Source organism: Oreochromis niloticus, linkage group LG5 (assembly GCF_001858045.2).
Source record: "Oreochromis niloticus isolate F11D_XX linkage group LG5, O_niloticus_UMD_NMBU, whole genome shotgun sequence".
Classification (NCBI taxonomy): Eukaryota; Metazoa; Chordata; class Actinopteri; order Cichliformes; family Cichlidae; genus Oreochromis; species Oreochromis niloticus.
Window position 1 is genome coordinate 11,705,655 of NC_031970.2, and position 15,646 is coordinate 11,721,300.

The following is a 15,646-nucleotide window of genomic DNA, read 5'->3' on the forward strand; positions in this document are numbered from 1 at the left end:
CAAAGAAAACAATCATTTACTTTTTTTTAATAATCATTAACTGACGATTATGTGATGTTACAAAAATCAGCAGTCTCTATATTTTACATTTTGGTAGATTGGCAGCTTGATATGAAAAAAAGTCTTAGTATGGACTTTGAAGACACTAAATATCAGCATAAATGAATAGGACCCATCTGCTTTGCAGTGAGTGTATTTTCATGCCAAGTTAGGAGATGAAACATTAACTACAGTTCTTGCTATGCGTTCAGTTTGGTTGAAGCAGTTCAAATTTCACATTGGGTGAAAAAATACAAAAGCAAAGGGTAACTTCCAAGGCACAGCAATGGACATTAATTTCATTTCTCCTTTGTCAAAAACCTCCAGTCTAGTCAGCAGAACTGTAATATTTAAAATAAAAAAAAAACAATTGAAAAAAATTAATCTACTGCTTACAAAATGAGAAACGGACTCTTAGCATCCGAAAGTGCCACATTTCCGGGAAATAAAAAAGGTAACAGAAAACAAAACCGCTGTAGACACAGCAGTTCGATTCAACACCTGACTACTAAAAATAGAAGGTGAAAAGTACGGCATCACAGCATGGGAATGGGAGAGCAGTTTTTCCTCTGCGTGCGTTCAGCAGGTATGTGCCAAAGTATGAAATGAAAATGGGTGTAATTATGCCACATTTCACTCTGAAGTTCAAACAAATGACTACTTAGCATAATAAAACTTTCAGAGTTACACGCCAACTGTACAAAACAGGGATGACACAGAATCGATTATAATACTTGTCCCAAAGTGCTGGACAGGTGTTGCTGAAAGGAAAACACTGCATTGCTCAACGGCTGCTTGGTTCAGTAAGTGCGAACTCCTGGTTTGCTGTCCGGGGTCTGGTTGAAGGGATTTCCTGAGGTAGAGGAGTCATCCTGCTGGTCAATGGACTGATAGGCATCTCTGTTTCGTGATACAGAAGGGAAACCTGCAGAGACAAGCCACAAACCTTCAACACCAGTTATCATTTTTAACCACATCTAATCATGGACCTTGGAGACTGGACTGTTGTTGATGTACATATTTAAAGTACTGGCACACAGAAAGCTCAAATCTTTTTCTTTATTGTTTTCCCTTTCTCCTTACACACAGATTCATGAAACGGTTGTGCAGATTTGCTATCTTGAGTCAACTGCCTAGCCATGTCTGTAGAAATATAAATGACAGCGCTTGAATCTGTTATTACCAGCATACATTAAAAAACACACACTCCCTCTGATGAATGGTAGACTGAGAAAACAGCCACTTTTATTCAAAATCCTTCTTTGATGGAAGAAGAAATTCCTCCCATTTCACCACTTCTATTTTTTTCCCCACGACTGTTTGATTAGTCATTTTGAGAAGAGTCTGTGCACAGGAACTTCACTGATGTGAGATTGAACATGAAAAATCTCTTGTCCTTCTGTCAGCAGTCAAATAATCAAGATTATTTTTAAAAAAAACTAAAAAACAAAACATTTACCAGAGGATATAGCTTCCTTGCTGTATTATAGATGAGAACGTATATGAAGAATTCTATAAAGGGACTTCACATGAAGCATCTACAACAAACAGTCCAGACTCTGACATGGCCAGAATATCAACTATCCCCTTTTGGAGTTTCAAAGACAGCACCTCTGCACAGTCCAGAGTCCAACTGCGGTGACAAACATGCACCTTTAATGCCAGTAAAACAAGAAATCTGGTTTCACTGCAGCTGTATGGGAATAATGGCAATAGCACAAAGATTGACCAAAGGATGGCATCACATAAAGCTCAACAAAGCGTGCGCATAAAACCAGGCCATACTCACTGTCTAGTATCAGATCACATCATGTTGATTTTAATTAGGCTCATTTTAGATTGTGCAGCATCATGCAGCTCTGCTTTTAATACATGCAAATACAATGCAAGAGCACAAATGAGGCATCTGGAGACTAAAAACCTGAATAAAACATATAGCTGATGCAAACTTTCAGAAACATATAAACTCCTAAAACACAATAAATAGTGTTTGCATAAGAGCAATCTCTACAAACAAACATAGCAATGCAGGCAGGTATGGGCTTACTGAAGGTGGGAACAGTCAAATTAAAAGACAGATTAAAAAAAAACACAAAGAGATGGACAACAGAACACTGACAAGATGATTGTTTAGAAAGAAATACAAAAGGGGAAAAAAATCTATTTCTCTGTATCATCCTGCAGCCTGATATGGAATCTTACTTCCTGCATAGAAGGAGTTGGAAGAGGATGATTGGAGGAGAGAAACAGTAAAAAGGGAAGAGGCCAGGAATCAATAGCGGCGCCCAATAAAGGCACTGTCAGCACTATCCGTAGTGCATCGACTGTCCACAGAGGTCTCAAAGTCTGAGAGGTCAAAAGGTTGAAGAGAAGAGAAGAGAAGAAGAAATGATCAAATTCCAACTACAACAACAAAAATCAGCCTTTACAAAAAATAAATACTAAGGTGTGACAGTAAGGTATGCCAAAAAGAACAAGGGATGACGTGCAAGAAAAATAACGAAATTTTAAGTTGGGGACAAATATTAAAGGAGAGCACATTAATTTAATTTAGGAGCACATTAATTTAAGGGTAATGCATGGCAGGCAGTCTGCTAAGCTGCAATTTACTTAGTTATCGCTGGCAAGGCTGTTGCACTTTACATCACGGCACAGTTCTGGTACAGTTCACACATAATGGCAGCAGACTCATTGCTCAAAATTAATGATAAGTGTTTAAAAGATGAGTCTGTCATTTCAGACTTGTTATGTTTATCTAGCAACCAACCGTCAATTTTCCAGTCGTTTGTTGTATTTAGTTTCCCTGGCTGCAGAGTTTTTACTGACTTTTTCAATGTCTTGAGGTGCACTGTATGAAAATGAGACTCCTAAAAACGTCTTAAATATGCATTTGTTGGCTAAAGCTTAAAGGTCCCTGGTAGGTGTTAGGCCTAGTATTTACTGTATGATGTGGAAACTGTTCAGACTGCTATTTGGTCTGTCTACAATATTCTTTGCGTGCACACGATTAAAAATCATACTACACAAACAGAGATAAAAATTAATCTTATCTGTGTGTGTTTTTAAGCATGAGAGGGCTTGCTAAGTCTCTTTAGCAAATACAACAAACCCTGGATAACACTGGTACAGTTTGAGGTATGAACTTATTGAAATCCGTTAACTAATGGCTTTTTCTAATGCCAATTGTAAAAACTCAAAATGATTGCAGTTAGCCGTAAACATAAATAGGATCCTAAACTCAAACAGGGTGCCTTTTCACTCGAATAAAAATTGCCCACAATTGTTTTTGTAGCTTGTTGATGCCAGAGGTCAGAAGAGAATGACCAGAGTGCTTCAAGCTGATAGGAAGGCAAAAGCAGCTCATTACAACCAAGGTGTGCAGAAGACCATCGCTGAACTAACAACCCTTCAAACTTGTAACATGGGCTACAGTAGCAGGAGACCCCACCAGGCACCACTCCCCTCAGCTAAGAACAGTAAAATGAGGCTACAATTTTAAACTGGACTACAGAAGACTGGAAAAAAGGGTGCCCTGTCTAATAAGCCTCAATTCCTACTGCACCAGAGCTGCCAAGTTACCCAGCAGGATAACTTGGAATCTCACAAAGCTCAAATCATCACAAAATAGTTTCTTAAACATTACAATGATCTCACTGTAATGCCACGAGATCTCAATCTAAGAACGAACCTTTGAGATGTGATGGAAAAGGAAATTCAGCTGACAAATCTGCAACATCGTGTGATGCAGTCGTGTCAATATAGATCAATATCTTTGAAAAATGTTTCCAGAACCATGTTGAATCTATGCCATGAAGAATTAAGGCAGGTCTGAAGACAAAATATGGCCCAACTCAGTAAAAAGAAGATGTACATTAAAAAAATGCTACCATCTATGGCTCACAAATGAGAAGGCACCTGTTCCTTTCAATTTTGCTTATAGTTTTAATTACCTGCCAATCATTCACAGTGTAAAGAAAAATCACAGCTTATTACTTGCTGTTCTTTTTCAGTGTTTCTGAGGCTTTCATCTACCCATGTAAAGTACTTGCCTCACCTCTATGTGCTTTGACAGTCTGGATTTGCCTGTTTATAGGTGCTAAGCAGTGATTGGTTTAATGACCACAGTCACTTTGACTGACCGTAAAAGTGTGACGGCTGAAATGTGCAGTTTTTGCTGCATTGGATGTAAAAGTTAAGTCTAATACACAAACTCAGAGTAATTCAACCACCATAAGAGGTCCATCAATCAAAATTCTGGGAGCCCCAAATACCTGAATCAACAGTTCACTCACATGCACTTGATTGTCTGGTTCCCAGAGTGCTCAGTGCAGCGGGGAACCATATAAATGCCAACAACGCAATCAGGCAGCAATTAAAACTCACATAGTCTGAAACTGACATTAGCCGCTTTCATCAGTCATTACACACTCTAATGGATGTACCTGCTGTGTGAATGTGGCGGTAAAGTAAAACCACAGAGAGAGCACATTCATCAATATTCAATTATCTGCCAAGCAAGCAGGAAATATATTTTGTCAACTGCAGTTTTGGGTCACAATGCAAGAGAAATTTCATTACTTCGCCCAGCGTGATGTGAAATAACATACTATTTTTGCCAATAATACTAATATTAATAGTAATAAAATTGAATTACACCAACAATATGTGGTTTTATTTTTCCCATTTGTGTTGTTGTTGCTCTTATTATGGATCAAACGCTAATGAATGAGTAACATTTTCCGGGATTTAAGAGTCCAGCAGACGTCACAGCTCAGTGGGATTTCTAATGGAAAAGCTCTCAGCAGAGAGAGGTAAAGTCTACAAATCAATGACCACACACACTTGATCAACCATCCCTTCACTTGTTAGCGTGCTTATTAGAGGTTTGCCTGCAAACAGAACGCTATACACCCAAAAGTCAGTACCAACACAAAGTGTCTCTTTCTGTGTTCATCAGATTTGAGTCCATCTGTGTTTCTTTCCACATCGCTCCTGCGCTATTTCTGTCCATGTGCTATCATGGCAGATCATACACTCGTAGGCCTGCATGGGCTTAATGTGTTTCTCCATGCAGTATAAACTGGTTGCCAAGATGACACACAAATGTAATAAACATTTCATTGAGAAAGGGTTTCTTTGACTGGCCGAGCTGCAGCTCAAATATTTCTCTGCATTTTAAGTCTTGTGACTATAACTAATCAGTTTGACGGTGGAATCATCTGCCAGTGCTTTCGCTCAGCGGCAGATTTTATGCCGTTTGCTTTTCATGGCAAACGGCATAAAACAACACAAGGAAGATAAAGTGCCCTTGGACACATGCATTACTCCATACCTTAGCTTTGGTTGTAAGCGGTGGGTAGACTCGGGTATTTTAGATACTTTCTCACTAGTTCTGAAATTATACTGGGAGATGTACCCTCTATGTTGTGTATGTATTTCTGCTTTAAGTACCTTTTCACATCTTTCACGAAAATGAAATGAAAAACGTGAGGAAGGTGAGCCAAAATCTTTTCAAATCTCGAAACATTTTATGCTACTGTATATGCTACTGTACGTGACCCTTCTAGTCGTACTTACCAAAGTTGATGCTGTAATCTCCTCCTCGCTCGCGGTACATTTGGTAGACAAAGAAGCAGGACACGGGTTTGAGCAGCAGGTTGAAGATGGCCATCCCTGTGCTGAAGCGAAACAAGTTGCTTGTGGGAAAAAGTGGGTAGAATATCCCGAGATGGATGATGTCGGTCAATATTGTCAAAATCATCCCTATCAGAAACTATAGGGTGCACACAAAAGAGAGCATAACAAGTTAATAGACATAATTATGTAATTATGGCTGATGAAAAAAATTGTCATGACATGGCAGCTGGATAGTGTAGCGGTAACACTACACACCTTTGAAGTGGGAGTCACAAGTTCAAATCTCACTCAGTATCCAGTAAGTGTCCTGGCTAGAGTCCCCCCCCCATGCTAACAAAAAAACAAAAAAAACAAGCCCTGGAATGGCACGGCTATGTCTGCAGCCTGTCCACAGCTCGGACACAAGGATTTCACTACATGTTGTACTCTGCATAATTGTGTATGTGACAAATAAAGATTGTTTGTTTGTTTAAAAATGAAGTCATTTGGTTGCTAATGAATATTAACTTATATATGGGTGTGATATAAAAAAAACAAAAAAACCCGATCTTATAGTACAGTGTTTCCCAACCACTATGGCGTGATAAATGATCAGGCGTGCCATGGAAGATTATCTGGTTCCACCCGATTAGTACGTAGTGACGCCGTTTACCAAGTACTCCTGATTAGTACTAGTGACCAGCAAAACAATTACATTCTCTTCGGCTAGAGGGCAGTACCACTACCTGCTCTAATTAAATGGGGAGTCAACTGCCAATAAATAAGAAGAAGAAATTACGTAATAGTCATGCTGTGAGTGAGACAACGCAGTACGTAAAAGCAATAGTTAAGTATGTGAAAAGAAAAAGTAGTCAGTCTGACCTGGGTCCTGGAGAAGATTCTGACCCAGATGAAGGCCCTAGCATGAGTAGTGGTCAGAAGAAAGCAAAAAAGGTATACTGGGGACAAACCGAACCAATTCCACTATACCTGGTGCGCGGGGAAAAATGATCAACATGCTTTTTGTGAGATTTTTGTTTGGGGGTGTGCTGTGTGATTCTTCTAATGTGAAATATGTGCTGTGGCTCCAAAAGGTTGGGAAACACTATTATACTATACATGTATTGGGAAAAGATTTTTCAGGCAAGCCATTACAAAAAGAGAAAAAGCCAAAATTTTGACTTATAATTTGGGACGGTTAGTATCCATATTGTAAGATAAAAATAACTCTCCAATAAAAGAAAGAATTAAATGTGAGTTAAACATATTTTAAAGTTTTTAAACTAATACAAGTGAATTTACTTAAGGCACCTGAGAAAAATGCTGCCAGGACTTCACCATACTGGAAAAGCTATACAATGGACTATATTACCTGCAGTTGATTGGCTGAGTGTTTGATCTAAGTTAAAATACCACTCAGTGCTAAGGAATCCTCCTTATCAATTACTTGTGCACCAGTCTTCTTGATAGGTCTTGGACATGAGTGAATATGACATTGGACTTTAATGTACACAAGGTAAAAGGCTCCCCTGTGGTTACATCCCAGGGTCTATAATTCCCACAGGTTCAGTACAGTGACAGAGTCCAGTACTGTCAAACTGTCAAACCAAAACCATTACTGTCAAAATTGTCAAAGAATAACAAACTGAAAAGCTAGTTTTTGCTCAAGATTCATCCCTTCATTGTAAACACCCAAAGCCTGAAGCCTTCAAAGGTGGACTTTAAGTTAAATATTATGCATCAGCATAAATGTATTTATGCAGTGAACACACAACTAAAATGTTCTGGGGCTGAAAAATGAAATCAGAGCTGAAGCTGAAGCACCAAAAGCTGCAGCCCCTGAGGTTGGCTTCACAGGCCACTCAGTTCCCATGCTAAAATGTCCAACGTTACAGCAGAAATGCATAAGCTGGCAGCTGGAAACTTTCTGACATCTGGTGTTGCTTAGTGTTCAGTCATACAAAAACACACTTGAGCAATATGCTATCGACTATCTCCGTTAAGAAAATGTTAATTTTAAGCCTGTTTTGTTGCAAGTCAGAATAAGCATCCCATTTAATATTACGCTTTATGGATGCACCTTGCTAACCAAACTAGCTAGCAATAGCTGGCAACGCCTCCTCACTGCCTGCTCATGTTAATTTGGTCAGATCTGACTTAAGATAGAAAAAAAAAATGAACACAGCCAAGGCCAGAAAGTGAAACTCAATCCAAAACTAAAGCCTTTAAAAACCACAACCCATTGTGGCCGTTTTCTACAGTCTATGAGAAGGGCTCAGTTCTTTTGCTGACCCACAGTCAGGATGAGGTACTAAATAGTTTTCTCTAACAGTCGAGAACAGCCAACTGCACCCATCTTTTCCTATCTGATAAAAGCTGTTCTTGCTTCAGAACACAATCAAAAAACAATTCTCAAGTCACACGTTTTTTTTTGTTTTTTTCCCCCTTAGTCAGCTGATGTCACTAATGTACAATGGAAACATCAGTCACGGGTTCAGAGTTACGGTATGATGAGGGTTAACATAAAACTGGTTAGTGTATAAGCAATTCTGAAACTTGGGTCAAACATTTAAAATAAAATGGCTCCTTAAGCAAATGTAAACCGTCTGAGGTCCTCAGCTACTGTACTGTGTGCTGAATTAAGGGAAGGCTATTTTTTAAAGGGATGCTCACAGAATGCCCTAGATTCCACAGACAAATAGGTTAGCACAGATATGCAGCACTGCGCCTAAAGTTGGACTACTTTATGTGTCACATGATGCCATAAGATCGCATGAAAAAGTGAAGGCAGACTCACCATGATCACTGCATCTACTGAGTCCCTCTGTGCAATCGCCCACACTCCAACTGCTAAAACACTAAGGTTCGCCAATGTGAAGGCCACTGGCGGCCACACCATACTCCCCCTGAAGGAAACACACAATTCATACGAGACAGATTCTTACACACTCCAGGAGAGTTACGTGCAGTTTCACAGAGGACGAGACATGTAGGTGAAAGAGTTGACCTGAATCAGGAGTATAAGCATGTGTCTGTGTGCCAAAAGAGGAGAGAAATTCCTCAGGTTTGTGGAAAAAAAGCCTGTGCTCATACTCACCAGACTGTAAGAAGCCAGTGCACCAGTACGATGGCCTGGAATAGAGAAGGACAAAAATGTGTTTACACTGAACTATCTATCACTCACACACCAGTTAAAAGCTTCAGATCATCAGCTAATCTATAGCAATGATTTCTTCTTTTTATTTAGCCCTCTAAGAAGACTGAAGTCATTGTTTTCAGCCCTGCCAAACTGCATTTTTTTTATACATATGATTTTCTTCAATTCTGTGAAACAAAGTAAAATTAATTGATTTGGAAAAAATGAATGAATGACTGAATCTTTTCTGCCGTTTTGAATACACTGCACGAATATAAAAAAATACACGATATTACACAAAACAGGATATTAGTTAGTGTTAGTGTCCTTCAAGCCTACTTTTGACATCACAGGTTTTATAATCCTTGAAAGAGCTGTCCAAAATTACATTTGAACCATTTTATTCTGTGGACAGAGCACAATGACACTTTTGTCCCTGTTCAGTTTCACAGTTAATCAAAGGCATCAGTTTATAATTTAATATTCCCTCCAAATTCACTGCATATGAGTTTTTAAAGTGTTTGCCAAAATACAGCGTTAGTGAAAATAAATGTTTATATGTTTAAATATTGACCTCTGTCAAAAGGCCTGCTGCCACTCACTCAAAAATGTCCTTCAGGGACCTTATCCCCTGAACATTACCTTAAACACTTCTTACTTAATAGCAAAAAGTAGAGCAGCAGTTTACTGTGATCTGAGTCACAAGCAGAGGAAGGTAGTTGCCACACAGAGGAATTACCACTGAGGAACAGAGCTGACATTTCATTGAAAACCAGCGTTTGTTTGAGCGTACAAGCCGAGGCAATCAGAAACGCAGCAAGTAAACCTCACCTTTAGATTTATGGCAGGGATTTCCATAATTGTCTGTTTGGACAAAGCAGCTCCTCCTTGATCCGATTCGGCGTTTCAACTTGTTAAAGAGCTACATGAAAAAGTACCGCAGTTTCTCTTCTTACACAAACTTCTGTCCAAACCCCTCCTCCCGTCGGCTCAGCCTTGCAAACACAAGCCATGTGACAGCAACCTGACTCGTTCCCATGTGACTCCTGCCCCTCTCACCCTCTCACCCCTTCCCCCAGCCCCTGGGGTGCGGTCCAATTGGCAAATTTGCTTAGGAAGGTTACTAACTAACTGAAGAGACCCGGAAATATGTGTGCGGCAGTCAGCCGCTTCCGTGCTTCTTGGATCACTTCCTTAAGCAGAACTTGAATTTAATAATTTAATAATAACTGTATATATTCTCTCTATATATTGAAATGACATTTCACTCGTGTTTTTAGTTTATATTCCCCGCATGGTAAACAGCATGGTAAAACCTATTAGGGTGAGGTAAGATGGGCATTCTGTAGTCCGTTTTCTGGACTTTGTAGTTTCAATACAGCAGACTTCCACATATTCCAGAGAACCTTGAAAAAAGAACTTTTCTTTGTGAGTTCCTGCCTCTTTGGGGCTAAAAGAGTACGGAGCCCCGCAGGGGACATGGGAGAAAAAAAAATTAAGACGGACTTTTGCGAGATCTCGCAAAACAAACTCGGGAGATCTCGCAAAAGTTCATCGTAATTTCTTTTTCTCCCATGTCCCCTGCGGGGCTCCGTAAAAAGAGGCCACCCAAACACACGAGATTTCAATTGAAAGTCCAGAATTTTCTTTATTACATCTTAGTAGAGTAGCTCAAATAAGTCAAAAGATATGGACCAAAAACTATTCTATTACACATTCTCGGGAGGATATAACTGTACTCAGATTCGCATCACACCCCTGTTCAGTTTTCCTAAGTGGCCTATCTAAAAGTATATTAATATTTAAAAAAAATCTGTGAAGTTTTCACTGCTGACAGAAAAAAATACAAGATTAATATTAAAAAAATTAAACGAGTAAAATTTTATTTAAGAGTTATTATTATTCTGTCAACTAAATATAAAGTGTGGTGATAGAGGTTGACTACCCAAGCACCCTGGGCTCCAAATAGTGAAGCTCTCTGATGCCTCTTTCATCCCTTACAAATGAGGCAAAGTGGCTTAGTCCACCCACTCTTGCAGATGCATTCACAGCACAGCTAATTTATTGTATTTTAGTAACTGCTAATCCACATCCCGAATCATGTCTTTACCCAGGTAAGGATAGAAAAAGGAAAAATATAAAAGAAATGCTTGGAGAACAAAGGTCAATGGAGGACAGCTAACAAGTTAAAAATGGTTTAGCTATCAGCGGTTGCTAAAGACAGAGAGCCATTGTCAGATGTGACACACTATTAAGTTTACTCAGCACGACTAAACAGCATGAAATGGATGGGCCTTAATATCAGAAACAGCCAGAGAGAGTGAACCAGCAGCCTCTCCAAAGAGGAACTCAATAAGTTTATTTCAGTCACTTGTATTCAAAGCAGTTTCAACAGAACATCAACAACGCTAATGTCAAGCAGCATTAAGCTTTATTGTAGGTTGGACCAGCTGTGACGTAATCGATGCACATTTTGAGGAAGCCTGTGTGTTTACAGCTCATGAAACAGAATACCACAATGACACTGCTTATTAAAAAAAGGAGTTTGGTAGTCACGTATATGCTGATAGATGTGTTTATTATTGTTTGCTACTTCTAATGAAACACTGTCAGGCAGCACATCAACATATCAGCATACACTCTTGCAGACGTTTTCATGCATTATTAAATCATCCAGTATCCACAAGACCATTAGACTGTCATAAAACTTTTGTGTTTGATAACATCAAAGGAGCACTAACAGACAGTAGTGTGAAAATGACTTTTAAAGGAAGTTGTGACTGAAGGAGTACTTTGAGCATTAGTTGCTACTTGCAGCAGATGGTGATGCCTGTTGTTTAAATAGATACTGGTACAATATATCCCCCCCCCCAAAAAAAACAACCTATAGCTACGTCACTGAGTTCTTAGTAAACACTTTTCTGATGATAATTGAGTCTTAATGAATACAACATGTGGACTCAATTCACAAGGATTTTCTTATTGCTAAATCAGATTTCAAAGTAGGCTAAAACTTTATTTAGTTCAACAACTGGAGGGAGAACACATGGAAATTTGGTATGGATTTATGGATCCCAGATTCCTGAAGACGTTTGGTGAAGTCCAATTAAATCACAGTCCGGTCAAAAGATCTTGCAGGTGCATTCCTATATTACCTTACACAGCTGGTGTGGAAAACGTTTTTCTTGTCTTTCAGTCCATAAGTATAGTTTTTAACAAAAACATATGTAATAGCCATAATCATATATCACCACAGAAACACTTACAGCATATAAAATATGTATAAGCAGTCTCGTCTGTCATCACACTGCCAAACGTACAGCTCCAGTGGATGAAAGCCAGGAGGTGCAGATGCTGTGACAGGCTGGCAACCTGTCAAGGGTTTACCCTGCCTCTTGCCCTCTGCCAGCTGTGATAGGCTCCACCCGCCATGACGGAAGAGAATCAGTGGATGGAGGTGCTGCTGAAAGCTGTAGAAATCATTCAAAACTGTGCTTGTCTGATTATTATATTATTTCAAAGGGTGAGAGCTCCTTGCCCTATGGGTCTTACTATTCTAAATGACCAGAATCATGAAGTATGTATCACTCGTTCCTTACGTGACTGCCATTTGCCTTCCTCACCGATGCCTGTGTGACATTATGTCCCTGGACTTTAGCACATTTAACCTTTGAGCTCGCTGTAAGTCACTGTGGATGAGAGCAGCTGCCGAACTTTTAAAATGTTAATATGAGATTCACTCTCTGTGATTTCTGTTCTGCAGTCTGACTCAGTCTTTGGCACTTCTGTGCCCTTTTCACTGAAGCGAGATTCATGGCCCAGTGTTGGCATATGGTCTCTGCACTATCCAGCATTAACCCTGACCCCACATGTGACCTCTGACCCCACATGTGACCTCTGACCCCTGTGGCAACACACAAATGAATTTTTCTCTTTGACTGAAAGATTAATTCTTTAAAAGCCTCCATAATTAAATGTAGCAGCCTTAACGTGCTGTCCTGAATGTGCTCGTGTATACATGTGTGTGAAAATGAGACTGCAGTGGGATAAACACACAAATGTTACACTTTGTAGTTTAACATCACAACTTTGTCCAGACAGATTCAGCACTCACAAAAAAACTAATATTTGAACTGAGCACAAATAATTTCTTTGATGTTTTGACAAGTGGAGGCAGATTTCGGACTAGCCCCATGTGACTTCTTTTCATTTCTTGCTCATCTATGTGCTCTAAGAAGTAACCTGATTTGGAAAAGTTCCCTTAAAATAGACACTGTGGGGGTTAATTAATTCAAGAAAGGTAAACATGCATTTGTTGTAGCTGCAGCCCTACTGGGATGTGGCTGTGTGTAATCTATCTTTTCTCTGGCTGTTGGCGAGGTTTCAACAGGGCACTCTACCAGAGCACTCTGACATAGGTAAATATAAAAAATACATGACTGTTGCTTTTATTTTGTGCCTGTAAATCAGGATAGCACGATCGTAGTTCAACTGAGATGGTGCTTAGGAAAGAAAAATCTGTGTTACTTTCTTCATCTAATGAAATATTGATATGGATAGATTTGCAGAGGCTTTGTGTAATTTGAACTGAATGTAATTTCTTGCACTTGCTCTAATGTGTCGTAAGCTTTGTGTTAAAGCATTCTGAGACTTAAGTGTAGCTGGCAGATTATCTTATTACATGAAGATAGATGGTGCTTCTTTCGTCCCTCAAAAATCTCCATATTAAGGAAAATGCTCTCTTTGAAACAGGCTTACATTACAAAGTGTATCGATCAAAGAGAGCCATTTAGTCTTCATCTTCATAAAGATTTTATCTTTTTTCCTTAAAACTCTGATATAAGATAATGAAAGAAAGGGACTAGTTAACTAACTTCTGGCCCAGTGGTGGAAGGGGATTAATTACATATTCTGAGCAACCCTGTTTCCAAGAAAGTTTAAAATATAAATAGGAGAAGGGGGATTTAAAAAAAACAAAAAACAAACAAAAACGAAGCCAAACATATGCTTAATTTGACTTTGATGCCAGAAACACTTAAGCATGATTCCCACTGCGCGTTGCATCACCTCTCCATTTAACAACACGCTCTAAGTGTTTCAGAACCGAGGGCATTACTTGCTGTGGTTTCTAAAGCTTTCTGGATACTGGACTTCAGCTGCTTGAGGGCAAAACTCAACATCACAGCCGTTGGTTTTCAGCCTTGTCCCTTGCATACAAAGATTTATCCCAATTTAATGATACTGAGCACTGAAGATGATGAAGATTTCACCTTCTTTTTGTGTTTTTACACTGAGAAATGTTATTCTTAAACTATTAAATGACTTGCCTCTTCCACAGAATGATGAACCACCCTCCAGTACCCCCACTATCTTTTGTTCCAGAAGCCTATTTATAATAGAATACAAGGACACATCTTTTCAGTTTCTAAATTCAAAACTGACTCGAATTATTATTTCATGGTTGGTACAGTGTTTGGCTTATTCCTCTTGAAACTGCAGCGTCGCAGCCTCATGTGGCTCTTTTACCCATTTCCAGTGATTTCCTTTGACCCTGAGCCAAAAACAAACAACCCAACCAAGTTTGAATATTTGCATCACAGCCTGTGTGTGTTACGTTGACCATTATCGTGTTAATTTTGCATACATGTAAAGATAACAATGGCTTCTGCTATTCCCCCTGCCTATGGATTTCACATCCAAAAGGAGTTTCTAGAAAAAACAAAGAATTTAACAATCCAAGCATCATCCTTCACCATCAACCCTGCTAGCTTGGCAGTGGCAGTGAAACTGGCATGTTTTATTATTATTTTTACAATTTTAAATGGCTTTGGCTGCTGCATGTTTTACTTATTATAAAAGCAGGTGTTAATTTGACTGATTTGCATAAACACATGTAGGTGTCAAGGTAAGCCTAAAGCATAGATTTTCCTAAAGCATAAGCAAAGTAAATGATTTTGTTCTGTTCTAATTTAATCAAAAACAAGGAAAATATGGTGTTATTATAACATAAATACCATATAAGTGCCAAAAATTCATAGATTCCCAGCGGTAGAGTAATCACATGGAGTGGTTTTCATTATCTTTACCTGTGAACATGTTTTTTAAATAATTTCTTTTAGAAGTTATTTAAAATGGGACATTTTTTTGTCAAAGTTAGTACGTGTTAATCTCAAGAGTCTGTATAGCTCTTTTTAGCAGACATATATTTTTGCAGTCATTATTCTTAATTTTTAATAATCTTTCTTTATGGAATTCATGGACTTTCTTTTTATTTTCTTGTAGTGTGTTTAAATTATTAATCCTCTCCACGTGAGGTCCAGCTTTCTTAAAGATAACCTCTTATGATCAATTAAATAATCTTTGGTAAGATAAATAATTATTTGTTGAATCAGTGACTGCAAGTTGCCTCATGTCTGAGGCGGCAAAGCAACCCCAAGCCATAACATTTCCAGCACCGTGCCTAAGTTAGAAGAAGCTTCTGCTCCTGATCAGTTATCTTTGAACACATTATTCTAATAGGTCTTGTCTTTCTGTATAAATGGACACTGGCCAATTATAGTTTTGCTCCAATTCTATTTTTAGACTGCAAATGCGTGTCTCTCAGATTGTAGACTGATACAGATGGTTGCGAGAGTTATCTGCAGATCCTGTGATTACATTTTCAGGTACTTGGAGACTTTGATTTTTTTCTCACTTCTTCACATTTCCTGTGGCAGCCAGGAAAAATGAACAGTTATTTAAAATCTGCACCATTTATAGAATAATGATTTGTTTCTATGTGGAAATCTTTTTAAATCTCATGGCAGACTCACAAGAATCAAAACCTTTTGCTTGTGAAGGCCTCGAGAGCTCTTT

The 15,646-nt window shown here is 38.8% G+C and overlaps 1 protein-coding gene across 1 annotated transcript; it reads right to left on the reverse strand.

Moving 5' to 3' along the window:
* Positions 1 to 11: 11 nt before the first annotated feature.
* Positions 12 to 9,948, reverse strand: agtrap (angiotensin II receptor-associated protein). Its single transcript, XM_003447675.5, has 5 exons — positions 9,623 to 9,948; positions 8,753 to 8,787; positions 8,453 to 8,561; positions 5,617 to 5,812; positions 12 to 964 (listed from the first exon to the last, which is right to left on the reverse strand). The coding sequence occupies exons 1-5, from the start codon at positions 9,647 to 9,649 to the stop codon at positions 840 to 842; spliced, it is 492 nt and encodes a 163-aa protein (XP_003447723.1). The 5' UTR covers positions 9,650 to 9,948; the 3' UTR covers positions 12 to 839.
* Between the last annotated feature and the right edge of the window lie 5,698 nt (positions 9,949 to 15,646).

Excerpts from the sequence above, each read along its gene's own strand:
- agtrap (XM_003447675.5), bottom strand. The coding sequence starts at position 9,649 with ATGGAAATCCCTGCCATAAATCTAAAG. Across the intron at positions 5,813-8,452 it reads CAGTAGATGCAGTGATCATG|TTTCTGATAGGGATGATTTT; the intron begins GTGAGTCTGCCT and ends TGCACCCTATAG. Across the intron at positions 965-5,616 it reads AGATTACAGCATCAACTTTG|GTTTCCCTTCTGTATCACGA; the intron begins GTAAGTACGACT and ends TTGTCTCTGCAG.